The sequence below is a fragment of the Topomyia yanbarensis genome, chromosome 2 (genome assembly GCF_030247195.1).
Source record: "Topomyia yanbarensis strain Yona2022 chromosome 2, ASM3024719v1, whole genome shotgun sequence".
Taxonomy (NCBI): Eukaryota; Metazoa; Arthropoda; class Insecta; order Diptera; family Culicidae; genus Topomyia; species Topomyia yanbarensis.
The window spans coordinates 306,005,577-306,025,053 of NC_080671.1; the positions used below are offsets into that span (position 1 = coordinate 306,005,577).

The 19,477-nt window shown below is 36.6% G+C and overlaps 2 protein-coding genes across 4 annotated transcripts; one reads left to right on the forward strand and one right to left on the reverse strand.

Moving 5' to 3' along the window:
• Positions 1–1,816: 1,816 nt before the first annotated feature.
• LOC131683496 (uncharacterized) lies at positions 1,817–13,518 on the forward strand. 3 transcript variants are annotated; one of them, XM_058965525.1, is made up of 10 exons: positions 1,817–1,969; positions 2,027–2,157; positions 2,465–2,641; positions 2,755–2,886; positions 7,438–7,737; positions 7,875–8,210; positions 10,287–10,323; positions 10,381–10,440; positions 10,507–11,218; positions 11,272–13,518. In XM_058965525.1, exons 1-9 carry the CDS (start codon positions 1,864–1,866, stop codon positions 10,950–10,952), a joined length of 1,725 nt encoding a protein of 574 aa, XP_058821508.1. In that variant the 5' UTR covers positions 1,817–1,863; the 3' UTR covers positions 10,953–11,218; positions 11,272–13,518. The 3 variants fall into 3 exon arrangements, with proteins under 3 accessions (XP_058821508.1, XP_058821507.1, XP_058821506.1); XM_058965524.1 differs by having other exon boundaries at positions 10,287–10,440; XM_058965523.1 differs by lacking the exons at positions 1,817–1,969; positions 2,027–2,157; positions 2,465–2,641; ... (3 more) ...; positions 10,287–10,323; positions 10,381–10,440 and having other exon boundaries at positions 10,952–11,218.
• Positions 13,519–15,210: 1,692 nt separating this feature from the next.
• Positions 15,211–19,356, reverse strand: LOC131680514 (uncharacterized protein K02A2.6-like). The gene is made up of 3 exons (XM_058961224.1): positions 18,675–19,356; positions 17,999–18,571; positions 15,211–17,942 (listed from the first exon to the last, which is right to left on the reverse strand). The coding sequence occupies exons 1-3, from the start codon at positions 19,354–19,356 to the stop codon at positions 15,211–15,213; spliced, it is 3,987 nt and encodes a 1,328-aa protein (XP_058817207.1).
• Between the last annotated feature and the right edge of the window lie 121 nt (positions 19,357–19,477).

A 19,477-nucleotide genomic window follows, 5' to 3' on the forward strand; every position in this document is an offset into this window, starting at 1 on the left:
AATGGTGCTGTGGAAAGGCAAAACCAGGGCATAATAAAAGCTTTGGCAGCCTCCAGACTTGATGGTATAAACTGGCGCTATGCCCTTCAGAAATATGTTCATCGACACAACACTCTTGTTCCACACTCAAGACTTGGCATTACACCTTTCGAGATGATGGTCGGCTGGCGCTATCGTAGCACATTCCCTAGCCTCTGGGGTAACGAACAGAAACTTGACCGCACGGATCTTCGCGAACGGGATGCAGACATGAAGCTTTCTAGTAAGAAATACGCTGACTCTATGCGCGGCGCAAAAGAGTCGGATATCAGGGTTGGTGATACAGTTTTACTTGCCAGGCAGAGGCAACACAAAACCGATCCAACTTTCTCGTCGGATCGCTACAAAGTGGTAGCTAGAGATGGTGCAAAAGTAGTGGTTATTAGCCAAGCTGGGGTACAATACGCATGAAATGTCCGGGAAGTAAAAAGAGCTCCCGAATGCAGCACTACAGATAGTAACGAGCAACTTCCTCAATTAAACGACGGGAATTCGTCTGAAGACGGGGCAGTAACTACCAGTACATCTCACGATACGAGCTATCAGCGAAAATCTCCGGAACCGTCAATTGATTTTTTCCCTTCACATCAGTCTCGTATGCTTCGACAAAGAGATAAGATTAACCGTCCTTCGAGATTTGATGACGAATATTTGTACCGCGTGTTCCACTAAAAAAAAAAGATTTCTTTAAGAGAAAAATGAATAAAATGTATGATTTGTTGATCGGAGTTGCCTTAGAAACTGATTAAAATCAATCTCTCAAAAAAACAAAGAAAACAAAAAAATCTTTTAGGCATTCTCATCCGAATTTACATCCTCCTCCTCTTTTCAAGCTGTGAAAATAATTCGCATCAGGAAGGGCAATGCATATGCTAGAGTTCCAAATCACTTTCTTTCCGATATACGAAACATCCGCTAGAAGAGTATAATTTTCTTGCACAGGATTGATGTTTCACTTAAACATATTCTAGTAGCTTGTGACGGGTTTTGAATCCTTTACCACCGAGAAAAGCAACTAACAAAATTACAACTTCAGAGTAGAGAAGGGAAAGGATGTAGTGAATACGACGACTATGAATAATAAAAAGTAACAGGAACTTTGACAGTTATGCTTTTGAACGTCATTATGGAGATGTGAGTCGACATAAGATGTATTATCTTTACAACGCTCAGACACCCATGGAGCAAACGCATTGAAACGGTACACTGTTATCAGAGTTTGATCACATCGAGTTGAAAATAAAATATTGTGAAATAATCTAGGTACACTGAACAAAAACACCAGACGCGAATTGAATGAAACCTCATTCAACAAAATACGAGTTTCAAGATTCCATATATTGAATGACAAATCAGATTGGATGATTTTAAGATCGACTTTGAATGAAATTTATTTACTTTATTAAAATTATTAATCCACGAATTGAATGAAACCTCATTCAGTGCAATGCAAATTTAAGGATTCCACAGATTGAATGATAAATCAGAGAATGATTTTAAGATCAACTTTAAGTGAATTTTGTTCACCTTATAAAATATTTTTGTTCGTTTATTACATGACAATCTGTCGAATTTGAAATAGCATTATTTGTGTATGCTGGTCATCATGACCCAGAATGATTATATTCCATCATTGCCCCAAAACGAAAATCATTCAATTTCGATGTGTGTATTACTTTTAATTTCACCAACATTCTTTTTGTGTGTATAAAAAACAAATGGCGGAAAGTGATACACGAGATTGTACACGTGGTAGAAGTTTTACCAAAGAGTTTATCTTTGGTGCTAAGTGCTTTAATTGATAAATTATAATTTCGTAAAAATATGACATCACAAGTGCTGCAAAGAGTTGTGGATGAAAAATTTTACTTCATCTATACTCTTGCAACGGAAATATGTTTACCCGAACTTGCAGTGCTAACGTTATTTGGTATGAACGCTCTTTGTACAATTATTATTGATCACTAATTTTTCTTTAATTTTACAGATAAAAACCACCCGGCGGAAAGCTTTGGGACGTTAACGGCTTTAGAATGGGAAGATATTGTGAAAGGTACCGAGCTGCAAGGGAAAGGACTGGAAATTTTCAATCGGATTGCGGCATGGAAATTAGAAGCGGTAATTATAATTAAAAATTTTGCGACTACCCGGTCAATCCATTCGGAATTTGATTCGGAATCCTGAATGGAGTCAGTATGGATTCCAAATCACATGCAACAACCGATTCTGAGTCGGAATCGGTTGTTGCATTTGATTTGGAATCCATAATGACTCCATTCAGAAATCCGAACCGGTTCCGGAATGAGTTTAAATGGATAGCAGTACACGGGTGAGCGAATGGCTCTTGAAAAAGCATTATTTTACTGAGGCCTACTTTGTTAGTGTTTAAATTTATTTTAAACTTTTAAAAACTTTGTATTTACAGAATGTGTATCCTGGTCAATCGTGTATACCGCCGCTTGATCCGGGTATGTATGTTCTCCAGATAATACACGACGATGCAGACGATCTACCCCATACGGCTAATGCTGAATCCACCGTTAAGGACCTTGACGATACTGGAGACACTGTGGAAATGCCACAAGAGCCGTGTATAGCTATGGTAAGTGTGTGATGCTTTGGGCTTTCATATCTTCAAAAAAACATTGTAGTATTTGATAAACAGAAGTACTGTTTTTATTCGATATTTTTTACATTTTTTTATTTCAATCACAGCACGACGGTAGTGAAACTGGTCTTTGCGATTATCAGGGACAGGATGTTAGTGACTGTAGCGAACCGGATTCGAACAATAGTTGCGCTACGACGTCAAAAGTACGACAGATGGTTGAGCCTTCTATTGCTGCGGTAAGTAGAAAAAACCGTTACATCTATAAATGGTCGATAATGACATTAGTAAGCCAAGAATTTCTGTTGTATTTCGTTTAACAACATCGGGCAGTGGAATGCACCAATTTTGTAATCTCAAGCAGAAATGAAATATCATTAGTTTTTTTTCTCCTCGAGTGCAAAACCAGGCAGTCCACAGCATCGGAGTCATTCAACGAAAAACATTTGTTATATAATTCAATTACCTTAAACACTTGTGTGTCATAATATGAAATGTGAATTACTGCGACAAATGGGAAATAACTACGAAGAAAGACAAATTAGAATCCTTTATTTAACCCTATCGAACCAATATAAATTCGCCAAACCGTTCTAACTGGATGCAAGGAAAAATAAGTCTGTACAACATTTTCAAAAGATTGTTATCATGAGGTCCGTTCCAGGACCAAGAGAAATCGGAAGTACTCCAGAGTAAAGTGGCAGAAAGTCGTTTCTGTACACATTTCTTATTCTTTTTCTTCCTCCGGTAGCAAACCGGAATGAAAGGGAGCGGAACACAGGAAGAAAGAGCGAATACAGAAATAACTTGCACACGGAATACTTCCATTTTCTTATGGATTGGAACGGAACTTAAAAGTTGCACTGTCAAATCCACCAATACACCGAGATAAAATATCTTTTGAAACAACCCAGATAAACTCATTCCGGAACCGGTTCGGATTTCTGAATGGAGTAATTATGGTCATTATGGATTCCAAATCAAATGCAACAACCGATTCCGACTCAGAATCGGTTGTTGCATTTGATTAGGAATCCATACCACAGACTAACAGACATAACACTCGAAAACAATGCTTCGCCCGCTTTAACGGTTATTTTAAATATATTTGTAGTTTGGATTGTGGCCACATTTGAAATTATGGCGCCACTGACATATGAACAAGCATTTGGGGGATAGACCACTAGTGAAAAATTGGGTCATTAAATGAGAAAAAAAGTAGTTTTTTATTACTTACATCGATAAAGCTGATTTTCGTGATTGCAACAATGTTTTTTTTTCCAACTCAGGAAACGTGAAAATAATATTAAAATTTAAAATAAAGAAATATGTTGACAGTCTGGATTTGACACTATAGGAAGGATTTGACATATCGAATTTCACGACAAATGATGCCCTGTCAGAAAAAATTGGGGCATGTTTTCTCGGTTTTCCCGGAGGGTTATTTTTATTTGACATAAACACCATCCATTGTATAGTTTTTTTTTCATTTTTGGTGTTGTCCTGATAGGCCAGATGTAAACAACCGCAGTTTTCCTATGTACGGTTGCCAAGTTTACATAAGATTTATCTTAAAAAACAAAAAAAAATCGTTTTTACGTATTACAACGATTTTTTTTAAAATAATGTTATATTATGTATATTGGACCTAAAATTAATCGAATGGAACGGAAAACTATATATAGCTTAATGACCCAATTGTTCCCAAACCTGAGGGATAGGCCATCAGCAAATGAGTGTTTGGGACCGTGAATAAAAGGTGGAGCTAGTTTTCAGGGAAAATGGCCGGAACGATGTTTTTTTGAGGGAATTCCCTCATAGTTTTATGTCTGTCAGTCTGTGTTCATACTGATTTCATTCAGGATCCCGAATCAAATTCCGAATGGTTTGACCGGGAATGTGCGAATTATATATATAGTTACTCTACACTGAAAAAAATCCAAACGTTAATTCTATTTGCTTCAAACCGCTTAAAATTCATATGAAGAAGAAATGCTAATATTATCACGCGCACACATACCTTCTATGTGTCAACTGTATAAACTATGTATGCACACACATAAGTTATATGTGTATATTGTTATAGAATGGGGTTTTATGTGCCTAATAGTTATGAAATGTGAATGTAAGATTAATATTTCTTATAAATACACACATTGGGTTTATGTACTAGCAAATAGTGTCTATATGCTTCCGTTAATTGCAAAAATCTATGTGTAAAATCAATAGGCATAACGTTTACTTTTTTTGAGTGTAGACTTCTGGAAGCTAGATATTTTTAGAACTCGTAGCAGGGTGGCCAGATAGAATTCCTTAATATCGGTAGGGTCACTAAACGTTTATCGGTAGTTATCGGTAGGCCGGGTTGTTGTCCCAAAAACGTAGTATTGACATAGAATTATAAAATACTGACAACACAGATCTCAGACCAAATCCAACAAAAAAATGAATGTTGAGTAGGGTGTGTCCAAAATCAATAAAAATCGGTAGTTTTCGGCAGGAATAACAAAATATCGGTAGTTTTGCCTTGGTCGTCTGCGAATCGGTAGTGAAGACCAAAATCAGTAGGACTACCGATAAATCGGTAGGTCTGGCCACCCTGACTCGTAGTCTAAATTCTGGACAAACATATGATTATGGCGTAAAAACCAACTGTCAAAATTCTCTTTGTGAGGAAATATCGGGTAAACCGTTACTGATCAAACACAGTTCATAGCATTTAAAGACAACTTTTCTCTTTTGTTTACTAATAATATCTGAGACAGGCACAGTTAGTCCGGAATTTTCACTCAAATCGAATTTTGACAGTTGACTTATAAGCCCTAATCATATGTTTGTCGAGAAATCAACATGATGCTTATATGTTTCATGCGGCAGCCCAAAATGATTCAATGAACAGAAATAAAATACAAAAGCATTTATTTTTCAACAGGCAGCCTACAATGTTGTTTATAAATTTAACATATTTAAAATAAAATGTTTTTAAAAATAAGAAGTCTTGTCTATGCAAATTTGCATGGCAAACTTTTGGAATTCATATACTGCTTATAAAAGGCATTAGCGTTCAGCGAAATTCAAATTGCACTGGTTCTTTGTGGAAGAAAAAATTGTAGATATTTTCAAATTCATGCGTCCTACTGTCACTTTTTTGTAAAACAAAAACATGTGAAAAATTGCATAAACATATTACATATCACGATGTGAGACGGCTCAACATTACTGCTGCGAGATTTTTTTATGTTAAAAGCGCTTATACACGATCTTTAAAACTGTCATTACTAAGTTATGACATTACCATCATCACATGATAATAATAATAATAATAATAATAATAATAATAATAATAATAATAATAATTATAATAATAATAATAATAATAATAATAATAATAATAATAATAATAATAATAATAATAATAATAATAATAATAATAATAATAATAATAATAATAATAATAATAATAATAATAATAATAATAATAATAATAATAATGATGGTGTAAAGCGTGTAATGATAAGAATTGCATAAGTGGTTTGTACACAAGTCATTACTAATGTCATTACCGAGCAATAATGACAATCGAATGTATACCATAAGCGCGTAACTAAAATCGTGCGATTTTAGTAATGTTTAGTGTTCAGCACTTTGTATATGATCATTAAAAGTGTCATTGTTAAGTAATGACATTACCATCAACCCATAAAAATTTCATAATTACTAGCATGGTACCGTTATGAAAAGTGTCATTACTACTCAGTAATGACATTCCGGTCATTCTGTGTACGACCACTTTTAGTATGAGCGTATTGTACGCGATAATCAAAAGTGTCATTACTTAGTAATGACATTACCGACATCGCATAAACACTATGATTTCTTGCATTACACCATCATGAAAAGTATTATTACTGCCCAGTAATGACATTCAGGTCATTCCGTATACGAGTCGTTATTTTGTACAAAACGCTTATGTAATCCTTACGTTTTTTTACTTCAGTGTACAAATTGAGAAAATAACCAATGAAAAGATGTAATAAAGTGTTAATGAATGTGGGTTTCTTGATAAATATAGCTAAAATTGCAATAATTGCTTCCAGTTCAAAATTTTTACTCTACGATTATAAGAATGATTTACTAGTAGCAAGATAAATAGATAATTAACACAAGACATCTATCAACATACTTTCACAAGATTGGTGTCGGTGAGTATCCAAATTAGCTTAATTTGAATTTGAAACAAACAGGTAACAGTGAAAATATGATTCTTCTAAATATACTGAAGATTTAAGTGTTCTATAATATATATAGTTGTTAGTCTGGGGTGCCATTACCGATCTCGATTTGAAGAGAAAAAATGAAAGTCGGTTCGTTTTAGATCTATTTTAGCATGTATTTAGTTTAGTTCAACAAATACTTCTATTTACATTTTAAATAGAAACATTGTTGAATCAAAATAATATTTGTTAGATCTAACTGAGCCCATTATTAAAAACCAACAGAATCTTTGTTTAATTTCAACTAAATTTGAGTTGTTATCACCTTTGGTTAATACAAAAGATTTGTTTTTTGTTTCTTGGAACTTGTTTGTTCGGTTAAACTTATCATGATTTTGTTGTTTCAAACCAAAGATTTGTTGAAACTATTGAAAAGCCAACAAATGAATTTGTTCGTAATTTTAAGCAACAGCATTGATTGAATCGAACCAAAATCTTGTTTATCACTATATCAAACGGGAAAATTGTTATTTAAAACCAAAATTTGTTTTTACTAATTTTTTTCTCTGCGTGCAGATTACATCAGGAATCCTACCACAAAAAAGCGTAGTTCCTGCTACTGCCAACACATTAATCTTCACACCAGATGACCTCGGTTCCCTGTTGGCGAATTCGGAAGTCGGGCAATTCATTCTTCGGAGTAGTTTAAAAGGACCACTATCCAAGGATAGCAAAAAGGAACTTGCTAGCATCATAGCAAGTCATCACATTTCTGGTTACTCCAACAACATTGGGTTATGCAGATTACCGAAAGCAGTGCTGGAAAACTACGTTAATTGCATAAAACTACGGTTTCCTTCTGAAAACAACGATATGGTACGAGAAGATGTTTTGTAATAGAATTGTACTGCCGCTAGAAGCATAACTGTCCCATGTGCTGTGGAAATCCCTATACATATGGGACAAATTATGCTTCTAGCGACAGTATATATATTAACTAATAATGTTTTCAGATTACGTACTACATTCCGGCTGCCCCTCCGGAAAGAAAAAATCCTGGAGGATCCATCTATCAAGCTTATAAGCGCATAAAAGGCACGAAACGTGACCGCGAACGAAAGGAACATCAACATGAGGCAACACTATCAGCGAATGAAAACCGAAACCATTGTCGGGCCGAACATTCTGAAGCTAGCAGGTGGCTTGTACTGAATAACACACCTTGGGAAACAGTGACAAAAATGTGGCAAATGTCAGAAGCGTCCAGATTCGATCATATGAAAACTTTGAAACCAGCAGAGATTATTATGAAATATCGCCACTACGCAGAACCTCTCGGATATCAGTTGGTAAGCATATTAAATACATTGTTTTTTTGGCAAGGTTTTTAGATTACGCGATACTTATTCTGCCGTCCTAAGCATATCTGTCCCATGTCGATTTTTACTATTTTCCTGTTTTAACTACCAAACCAGGGTTAACAAACTAAATGTATATTTTCCTGAATTAAAGGAAAGCTTTTCAGAAGGCAGAATTTTGAAAGGCAAACCTTTTTAAAGGACGAAACAAAACAAACAAAGCAATGATAATAATGTGCTATTATCCATTACCTGATATTGATTATATTGCGAGTGAATACATGTTATAATTGATTTTGCCTTCTTTTAAATATGAGCAGTTCTTTTTAGTTTCATTTTTAAAATTTTTATGCTTGTTCACTGTTGCAATTATGAATACTTGGCTATGACTTACGTTTTAGTACAGTATAATGTAAACCTGCGATCCACCAGACGTATGTTTTGTTTTGACCATTATTATTATGATCGCCAGTGGGTTTTGGTTTTCCATACAGCGTTTCAATAATTTAAATTATCCTTATTATCTTTCTTTATATCATGAGCTGTTCTTTTGAATTATATACTTCATCAAGTTTTTCAAATGATGATTTATGGAATGAACTTACATATATTCAACCATCGGTTGTTACACTGATCTAGCACTTGGGGCGAAACCAGTGTAATGCGGTTTTGCCGCATAACCGAGACCAAGGATCCGAAGCGGCGCAAAGCCGCTGAGGATCCGCCGGACGAGGTGGCCGCCGACCCGCCGTCGGAAGCGGCGGCCCCTCGCAAGCAAACCTGTGATCCACTCGTTTGCCCGGAATACTCAAACATAGGGGCTATAAATTAGTTCAGGTCCGACGGAGCGACATGTGGCGTAGCCACATTAGGTGTAAATGTTTTTTTTTATTAATTGGTAAAGAAGAATAATCTAATTTTGGTTCAAGTACAATATTAGTACTATTAGTAAACAAAGTTATTTAAATGTTTAGGTAGTTGCCGTTATGCTCAAACATTTGAGCTACATGCCAGCTGCTTACAACTGCATAACTGTTCGTATTCCCGGTTTACTCGAACATAGGGATTGATTCCTTCTTTCAAATATGAGCAGTTCTTGGAATCTGTATGCCAAATAACTCTTGCACGCACACTTGTGATCACTTCGGCTACCCAGTTTACTCAAACATAGGGGATGATTCCTTCTTTCGAGCATTCTTTGAATCTCAATTAAAATCGCAATGAATGCACAATTTGACAAAGGGTTTGGTGGATTTTTAGAGCATTAATTCTTCTTTTGTATTGGAAAGGTTTCGTACGTAAACGTGTGATCCTCCCGATTTACTCAAACATGAGGCGATTAATCAATCAGGAACAACACAATGTGAAATAATCGAATAATAAAAAAAAGTTTGCCTTATGAGATTCAGCCTTCTGGGTTTTCGGCTTTTTGAGTTTTCGCCTTTTAAGTTTTCGGCCATTTGATTTTTCGACCTTTTTAGCATTAGGCTTTTCGAATTTTCGCCTTTTGAAATTTCGCCTTATGTTTTTCGGCTTTTTGATTTTCAGCCTTTTGATGCTAAATCATATATATATATATATATATATATATATATATATATATATATATATATATATATATATATATATATATATATATATATATATATATATATATATATATATATATATATATATATATATATATATATATATATATATATATATATATATATATATATATATATATATATATATATATATATATATATATATATATATATATATATATATATGTTCGCCAACTAGGCGAAAACAATGTTGGGTAATTTTTTCCCATTGTACAATTTCCAAGCATAGTTTTCCCACTGCATACAAATTTCATACAACATGGTAAGTCATTAGAAATACTATTCTATCGAAATTTGTCCATACATTTAATTTTTGTAGTGCAGTTTTGTTATAACTTGTAAAACAATTTTTGGACTTCAATCGCATTTTTGTCAGTTGCTTATTTTTTGCCATGTGACAGAAATGCTTAGGACGGTATGAAATCAATGTATAAAATTTGTATTCAATGTTTTTTAGTTTGATGCCGACTACCACTCTCTTGGTTTTGCGGAAGGTATCCAGAATTGGACCGAAGTAGTAAAAAAATTAAAACCTTATTTTTTTCTCAAAGTGCATGACCAGTTTTCTGCTGGTGTACTGGAATACATGAACCAGGATAACGCCACAGAAGGTTATTTTAGTTGTAAAATTGAAGCTATATTCTCATATAATCTTTTCATATATAATCTTTTTTTAGATGCACTAGTTTGTTGTACGCTCATACTCTTAAATTGCTGCGTAAGACCGTGTAAAATCAACAAAAATGTTAGACCGACTATTTTGACTGCTCAGGAGGATATCCTGTTGTTTACAGACAACGTAGAAAGCGGCGTGGAAAGTATACGCGTATTATTTGAATCGTATGTAGCACAAAACGTTACTCCTCATCCAAAAGTGATTGCAATTGGATCCAGCTACAGAAATCTCACTGGAGAGTTTTACGTCATATTCGATCGTATTCAATATAAAACTAATTCAGCAGCCCGGGCAGTAGATATTATTATTAAGATGTGCAATGTAATGAAACAACCGTTTTCAAAAGTCTCTAAACTCGTTTGGTATACACTTGAGGAAGTCCTGTATAATATTCGTGCGCCAGCGCAGTACAAAGATGTTGAAACAATAAAAAAGCTAATAAAATGAATAATTTAGTGATGTGTTTCAATACAGGATGCCAACAGAAGTTTACCCGAGTAAATGACTACATTGTACACTTAAAAACGCACAATCTTGATAAGCCGCTTCGATTAGTTTGTACATTTACCCATTGTACTCAAAAGTTTACGACCATGTATAGGTTTAGCCGCCATCTTAAAACGCATCTTTCCACTCGGATCGATACTATGGGCGGTGAGCAAATTCCAAATAACGTTTTTGAATATCCTGCTTCAGTTGATGTCCCTGCAACGGTAATTAGAATAATATTCTATAAAACTATATACTTAACATAATTTTATTTTAGGAACGTACGCACACACTGACATATCAAACCGAAGATGTAGCAACTCCAATTTCAATACATGAATCACTGAAAGCTGTCGATCAGAGGGCGCTCAGCTTTATTCTGGACTTGCACAAACGGAGAAACTTCACTCGCAAAGATGTAGTGCAGATCCAAAAAGGGATCAAAGAACTGTATACTAACTTAGAGCAGCTCATTCGTTTATTTGCACCGGTAGCAGCTGATCCTCAGTCGAAGTACATATTTGATATTGTGTTAGGTAGAATATCAACCATGTTCGATATTATTGATACAGAACACAAGCTGTTCAAACACTTAAGAGAATTAGATTTGATGAGACCTCCCCAAATATTGACTATCCAAAGTGGCACGATTACAGAAATGAGCGGGAATGATGTTGAGCTAGAAAACAAAAAAACTTGCATGGTACTGATGGACATCAAATTTCAAATCAAAAAATTCCTTGAAAGCGAAAATGTTTTAAAAGAAATTAAGGAACATACTAATAAGGTGGCCGAACAATCTAGCATTTGCCACTTCGTGAATGGTTTGATTTATCGAAGAATTCAATCTAAGTACAGTGGTAAAACAATCATTCCAATTTCTTTATATACAGATGAGTTTGAAATCAACGACCCGCTCAGTTCTCACGCGAAAAAACATTGCATTTGTGGTCTCTATTATGGGTTTCCAACCCTCCCTGAACAGTACAAAGCAAAGCTATGCAATATTTTTATAGCAGGGGCCATAAAAAAACATGACATAGCTGAGCATGGAGTAGAAAAGTTTTTTAAACATGTGATCGAGAAATTCAAGGATTTGGAGTTGAACGGTATTTTGATCAATGTAAATGGCGATGATCAGCGAGTCTACATTGTACTAATGCTTGTTCAGGGGGACAATTTGGGAATTCATCAAATACTGAAGTTTTCCGGTTCATTTTCGGCAAAACATTACTGTAGGTTTTGCAAAAGAACAAAAGATTTGTTGTCAACCGACGATAAGGAATGCATAGATGATCTAAGGTCCCTTAAAAACTATAATTCAGATGTTCTGATCAAGCAATCACAAAGTGGATTGGTGGGGAAATCAATTTTCAACGACTTACCGTCATTCCACGTGATTGAGAATTTGTACGCAGATGTAATGCATGATCTCTATAGCACGGGTGTTTGTTATTACGGATTTGTAGAAATCATCAATCATTGCATTTACAAAGCTAAATACTGCACAATATCTGATGTAAACAAAAGACGCAAAGAACTGAATAATTATAGGCTGGAACAGGGACTATCGCGTATGCCAGATATTGAAGAATCAACTATAAAATCAAAAAAGTGTGTTTCTTTGCGAATGACAGCAAATGAAATGTACGTATTTAGCATTTATTTTACTTTTATTTTTGGTTCTTTCTTTCCTTCAGATGACCCAGTTTGGAAATACGCTACTATTTTAATTAGCTTGATAGATATGATTAACTCCCCAGTATTTACTTCGAATGACCTGGATCAGCTGACAAGCTTAGTTAGCGAGCATCATAAATTATACATTTCATTGTTCCAACAAAGTCTTAAACCGAAGCAACATTTTTTAACTCATTACTCGAGGATAATTAAACACAGCGGCCCATTAAAAAAAATAAGTTGTTTTAGATACGAAGCTCGACATAGAGACTTTAAACAATATTTTGATAATACATCGTCAAGAAAAAATCCATGTTATACGATGTGTGTTAAGGCAGGATTATTTTTCACATATGACATTATCAACAATAATTTTTTTAAATCAGAAGCTGTTGCAGAATTCATGTATAGCACATGGGCAGAGAAAACTTATTTTAACAGACTGACTACCACATTTGAGATATCTAGCGATGAGCATATCCAAACGACTAAGTCCTTAACATATAAAAACATCAAATATATAGAAGGGCTATTTTTAACAGTTACCTTTGAATCAATCGTTGAAATTTATCAAATAGTCGAAGTGGTTAAATATAAATTGCAGTTATTTGTAATTGTTTGTCAATGGTCTATAAAACAATATAACGAACATTACCAAGCCTTTGAAATAGATAAAAAAAACAGCAATATAATGATGATAGGAATAGATATGTTCGATGGGCCTCCGTTTGCACTCGAGCAAGTAGGCAATTTAGTTTTATTCAGGAGAAGAACGTATGCTTACGAAAATTTTGAATAAGGCTAGACTAGAAGAACGTGGAAACCAGTAATAAATATGTAGATAGTAGTGTAACTAGTCATGTAAATATATTTGATAATTCAAAAAAAATCAGAATATGAATAACAACTATGTCATGTAAGAAGGTTCTAGCATCTTCAATAGAAAAACAAGCAATCATCATTGTTTCAATTGATCATCTACTGGTATTTTGTCTATCATTATGCCATAACAATTAAATGCTGATGTTTGCTTAATGATGCTTGTACCTCTTTGACATGGTTGTGAATCTCATTGTTTTGAAAATATTCTGGAAAGAAAATCCCTTCAATTGAGACATTCCAATTAAAAAACAAACCGACAGTCGTATAATGAATGAAAACCAGCTCATTTTAATTAGTTATTGTTTATTTTCAATTTTTGAATATTGAACTGGACAGCATCTGAATGGAAATCATGCACATGTTGATTTGTTTTCACATCTAACTTCTGTATGACTTCCTTACAAATTGTAAATGAAAATCGTTTTATTCCTGTCGTGTGTCGTATAAAGAATAAAAACCAGCTCATTTTAATTATTTACGTATTATTTTCAATTTTTAAACGGTTAACTGAGTTACTGTGTATGGAAATCATACACATGTTGATTTCTTTCAATATATGACTTATGTATGATTATCCTTCAAATTTTAAATGAAAATCATTTCATTTCTGTGAGGTTGTAAATTGAATGATGACCTTTTCAAAATCATCTGAAAATAGGTATGGGGCTCGGTTGAGCAAGAAATCATTCAGTTGGCGGCGGAGGTTTTCGTTCAGTGTACGATATATTAAAATATATATATTTAAAAAAAAAAAAGACTTCGTGAAAAGATAATATGCATAACAAGTAATATCAATCCTTAGAAATAAAATAATTGATATTAACTTTTATAGCGTAATTAGTATTGATAATGTTGATTAATTGATTGTCTAGAAAAATTCGAAGTGTGTAATCAAGGAATTGAAACGCAAACTAATAAAAAAAAGAAGAAAACAAAACGCAATTTGAAGCAGGATTACAGACCGGACGTTGGAGGTGTTTTAGCGGATGCAAAAAAAAAGAATGCGTTCAGGCCTCATTCTGTGATCTATTACCGTAGAAGATAGTCGCATTTTCTGTGGACAAAAAAATTCTGAATACGACAAACAGGTCGTTAGGTTCTTAAATCACACGAAGTGTATTAGGGCGTGCACCCATTCAATGGCACCCCGTGTTCAATCACTCTACCAAATATAATTTGGGCTGGATGAGATCAAACTAAGAAATCATCCGGGATGTCAGGCTAACGACCACATTAGTAACATCAAAGCGAAAAAGTACTGATTTGGTGTTGAATGATACCTTTTAATGTGTAGTTATTACATATCAACCTAGTGTACATGGAACTGCGAATGAAATAAGATTTATATATACGTAAGAACGCAGAAAAATCTGTTTTCGAATTTATGTGTCCAATGAAACAGTAACTACGAAACCTGGCATCCGAAAAAGAACTTCATGGTAGAGTAGATTAGTCATAACATTATTGTGGTAAGTATAATGAGAGAAAATTAATAAGTAATTTCAACACGACCGTTTATTCTGAATCCCTTTTTTCATTTTTTTATTTTTCAAAGCGGGTTGCTGAGATTTTTAATGTGGTAACTGATCAGCCGCCGGGCTGCCAGTTCATTGGTCTGGAGGTGCCAGTAGTTAATCATCACATCTCCCTTTTTTCATTTAGTCCTTTGAGTATCCAGGATGTAGTCGTTCTGCCAAGCCGGTTTTTGACTTTGTCGTGATGGTCTGGAAACCACCTCCGATCGCACGTTTACCGGTTCGTTCAAACATGATGTGTTGTTGGTAGATTGTTGAGATGGTGACGGTGGGAAACTTTCCACCTGGTCAGGGTTGTATGACGTAGTATGTCCCAAGGGGGTAACTTTCTTCAGATGTGCTGAATTTCGCTCAAATGTGTTGCCAGTAGTAGGGTTTAATATTGTTACGCGATTACCTTGTTTTCCTGCTATTACATATTCAGTCCTTCCGAAGGTTGTAGATAACTTTCCAGCTGGAAGTAAGTTTTGCATCAGTACAGTATCTCCTTCACGAAGTTCAGAGGGCTTCGCATGGCGTTTCAAGTCTTCTCTTTCTTTTCCTCTGTGTTTGAGGACTGCGTCCCTGTCGCTGACCTCCGTTTCTGCGGGAGGAGCTGTTTCAATATCTCCAAGCGATGGGATTTTAGATCTGATTGTTTTATTGCGCAGCATCTCTGTTGGCGTCTTGCCGGTAGTGGAATGCGGGGTTGTATTATACATCATTAAATATTGAAGGAGATCCGTTTTCCAGTCGCGACCTAACGCGTTACTTATTCTGAGTCGTTTTAGTAGTGACCTATTTTGCCTTTCTACCTCTCCGTTGGCCTGAGGCCAGTAGGGAACTGTATGATTTAGCGTTATGTTTTTTGTGTGGCAGTAAGTTTCAAAATCGGTACTAATAAACTGCCGTCCGTTGTCCAAGGTGATGGTTCTTGGATAGCCTTGGCGCACGAAAATTGGCTCAATATGCTTAATAGTATCATCTGATGTTATTTTCTTCATGATGCAGACTTCTTTGTAACGGCTGTAGTAATCCACAATTACTAGTAGGTACTCACCAGAAGGTAGCGGGCCCAGAAAATCCATTGCTACGTCAACCCATGGTTCGTTTGGGATTTTGCGTCGTTGCATCGGTTCGGGAGCAGATGATTGTCCAACTAAACGACAACCTTCGCAATTTTTGACAACATTCTTTGCATCTTTGTCAATGCCTGGCCACCATACTCTGTCTCGGAGGCGAGATACCATTGATGTTTCTCCCGGGTGGCCTTCATGGGAGAGTTGCAGCATTCTAGCGCGTAGCTTGCGCGGGATGACTAGTCTACATCCTCTGATGACATATCCTTCCAGAATACTAAGATCTTTTTGAAATGGCACGTAATCTTTAGCGCCTGATTTGATGTTTTCGTCGTTCCAGTCATCTTTCATCAAGGCCTGCTTCACCAGAGTTAATTCATAGTCTGAATCCGAAGCTTCCTTGATTTCAGAAACATCAATTGCGACTGATTCGGTTATCGCATTAACGTACATTTTATCGTCGGAGCTGTCAACATCGCGGTAATCGTTTAGTGTGGAAAGTCTGGACAGAGGATCAGCGATGTTGTCCTTGCCGGGTTTGTATACAATTCTATATCGAAATGCTTGTAACCGGAGAACCCATCTTTCGATGCGCCCTGGAGGACGAGAAGTGGGCTTGAAGATCGTCGCTAAAGGGCGATGGTCGGTTTCCAACTCGAATTCTCGGCCGATGAGGTAGAGTTGAAACTTTTCAATGCTCCACACGATTGCCAGAGCTTCCTTTTCCGTCTGACAATAGCGACGCTCCGCTGGTGATAGAGCTTTACTGGCATACGAGATTACGACAGGTTTACTGTCGGTATCGTCTTCAAATTGAACTAAGACAGCTCCCAGTCCTACTGGAGATGCATCAGCGATTACCCTGGTACGTCGACGATTATCGAAGAAGCCGAGTACTGGTGCAGTACATACCGCTTCTTTTAAAACATTGAATGCCATTTCGTGCTTAGCCAACCATTCGAACTTCTGGTTGGCTACCATTAGTTGTCTTAGTTCGAATGTTTTCGTTGCTAAGTCCGGAATAAAACGCCCGACGTACCCCACAAGACCTAGAAAGCTACGAACTTCTTCTGCGCTCCTAGGAGGTCTGAATTGCTGGACTGTTATGATTTTGTCGTCAGTTGGCTTGATTCCTTTTTGAGATATGTTGTGACCTAAGAACTCCATTTCCGTTGCGTTGAATTTACATTTTCTTATGTTAAGAATTACGTTATGGTCTTCCAGAGCTCTCATTACAGTTCGTAGCGCTTTGTTGTGTTCTTGTTCTGTTTTGCCATATACGAAAATATCGTCTTGGTAGTTGAATGCATAGGGGCAGTCGCTCAGTATTTGCTCGATGATCCTTTGAAAGTGCTCTGATGCGCTGCAAACACCGAACATTAATCGCGTGTAACGGAACATTCCCAGGTGAGTAATAAACGTTGTTATGTGCCGACTAGATTCATGCAGCTCGACTTGATGATATGCATCCTTGATGTCAAGCCGAGAAAACCATCTGGCTCCGCTTAATCTTGCAAGGAGATCGTCAAGGGTGGGAATAACGTGATATTCTCTTTTTATTGCGGTGTTTGCGCGTCGCATGTCAACGCACAGGCGTAGTTCCCCATCGTCTTTAGTTACAACAACTAAGGGGGATACCCACGGACTTGGGCCATCAACCTTTTCAATTATTCCGGTTCTTAGCAGTTTGTTGAGTTTATCTTCAACTTGCTGGCGGAGTGCTATCGGAACGCGTCGTACGTGTTGGGCTACTGGTGTTACACTATCGTCAATATTGATGCGCAGCTTAACACCTTGAAGTTGGGAGATGTTTAATCTATGTCGTTTTTTTTTAAAAAAAAGTTGTTACCTTTAATTGTAGGGAATTTTTCTGCATTGAGTGCCGTTGTCTGTCGAACGTGATTTGTAGCTCTTGGGTTAATAACACTGGGCAGTCCAACAAGAAGAACCCCTAGCTGCTTTGCTGTGTCACGACCTAGCAAATTTTGTTTTCCGCCTCTTATTACAAAAAAACTGGCACGAACGCCACTGCCTTTCGCTTCATCCACAACATTAATTTCAGATTCGAATTCGCAAAGAATTGATAAACTTCCCGGTTGAGCATAAGCTGTCAACTGTTTGTTGGATGGTCTGACGTCAGCTACGACTGCACCATTGCTTTGTAAGTATTTCCAAGTGGATTCGTCGATTATATTGTGCTTAGATCCGGAGTCAATTAGCATCTCGATCATCACCTGACCGACTTTGAACCATACTAATTCATCGTGGTTGTCGCTTATTGAAAATATGAACGAAGGTGTTCTGTTCTCGTTATCTCCAACGGTTATCTGTTCTTCGATCGCGTTTATTCTCGGCCTTTTTTGACGAGTATGAGTTTTGTAGGTATTGGGGGTTCGCTGCGTTCCGTTTTCGAGGGTCGGTTCTGCACTTTTTAGCAAAATGACCATTTAGATTGCACATCCGACATCTAGCGTTTTTTGCCGGACAAGTGTCATCGGTCCTGTGCGGTCTTCCACCACACCTACCGCATTCATTTCGGTTGTGCGCTTGTAACCACCGGTTTCCAGGGGTGCTTGAAATTTTGTAGACAGTTGCATCATTGCCGGTAAAGTTGGTGCTTGTGATGCGTCCGGAGAAAGAATCTGATTGGTTCAATTCTCGTACCTGGTTTTGCACAGACAGGTGTGTAGAGACTAGTTTTGTCAGATCATCCAGGTTAATGTTGGACTTTTCCAAAATTTTGTGACGAAGTTCTGGTGGCGCTAGCATAACAATTTTGTCGACCACCGCGATATCTCTGCTTTCACTCTCCGATGAGCCAAACTGACATTTAGTTGCTTGCACTTTTGCGCGCAGCAGGAACTTGTCGAGCGATTCTTCTGCGTTCGGTCTTAGCGACCAAAATGAATGTCTTTCAAATGTGTCATGTCTTTTGGGGGCAAAATACTCATCGAGCTTGTTGATCATTGATTGGAAGTCATCTTCGTCTTCTTCATCCTGCCCGCCTGGTAGACTTTCGTACACTCGCTGTAGTTGTCGGCCGGAAATTGCTAAGAATATCGCCTTGAGTTTCTTTTTTCGCTTCTTCCCGATGGCGTCTGCCACGTACTGAAATTGCTTCTTATAATCTATCCACTTCTGTCGAAGTTGAGATACGGCGACATTGTCGCATTCGAAGGGTGGAAGTTTCAGGAGCTGGTCCTCCATGTTCTGTGGAGTGCGAGAAAAAAAATCTTTGTACTATGAATATTCCGTTGCCAAGCTATTTGCTTCCTTTTTTTTTGTTCCTGCCCCGGGTAGACCTTATCTCCCGCTTAGGTTATGTTCG

What these genes read in the sequence shown, in the direction of transcription:
- LOC131683496 (XM_058965523.1), top strand. Translation starts at nt 10,964, where the DNA reads ATGTGTTTCAATACAGGATGCCAACAGAAGTTTACCCGAGTAAATGAC. An exon ending in CAGTTGATGTCCCTGCAACG is followed by an intron (nt 11,219 to 11,271) that starts GTAATTAGAATA and finishes ATTTTATTTTAG; the next exon opens with GAACGTACGCACACACTGAC.
- LOC131680514 (XM_058961224.1), bottom strand. Translation starts at nt 19,356, where the DNA reads ATGGAGGACCAGCTCCTGAAACTTCCACCCTTCGAATGCGACAATGTC. An exon ending in GCACAACCGAAATGAATGCG is followed by an intron (nt 18,572 to 18,674) that starts GTAGGTGTGGTG and finishes TAAAAAGTGCAG; the next exon opens with AACCGACCCTCGAAAACGGA. An exon ending in AAAATTCCCTACAATTAAAG is followed by an intron (nt 17,943 to 17,998) that starts GTAACAACTTTT and finishes CCCAACTTCAAG; the next exon opens with GTGTTAAGCTGCGCATCAAT.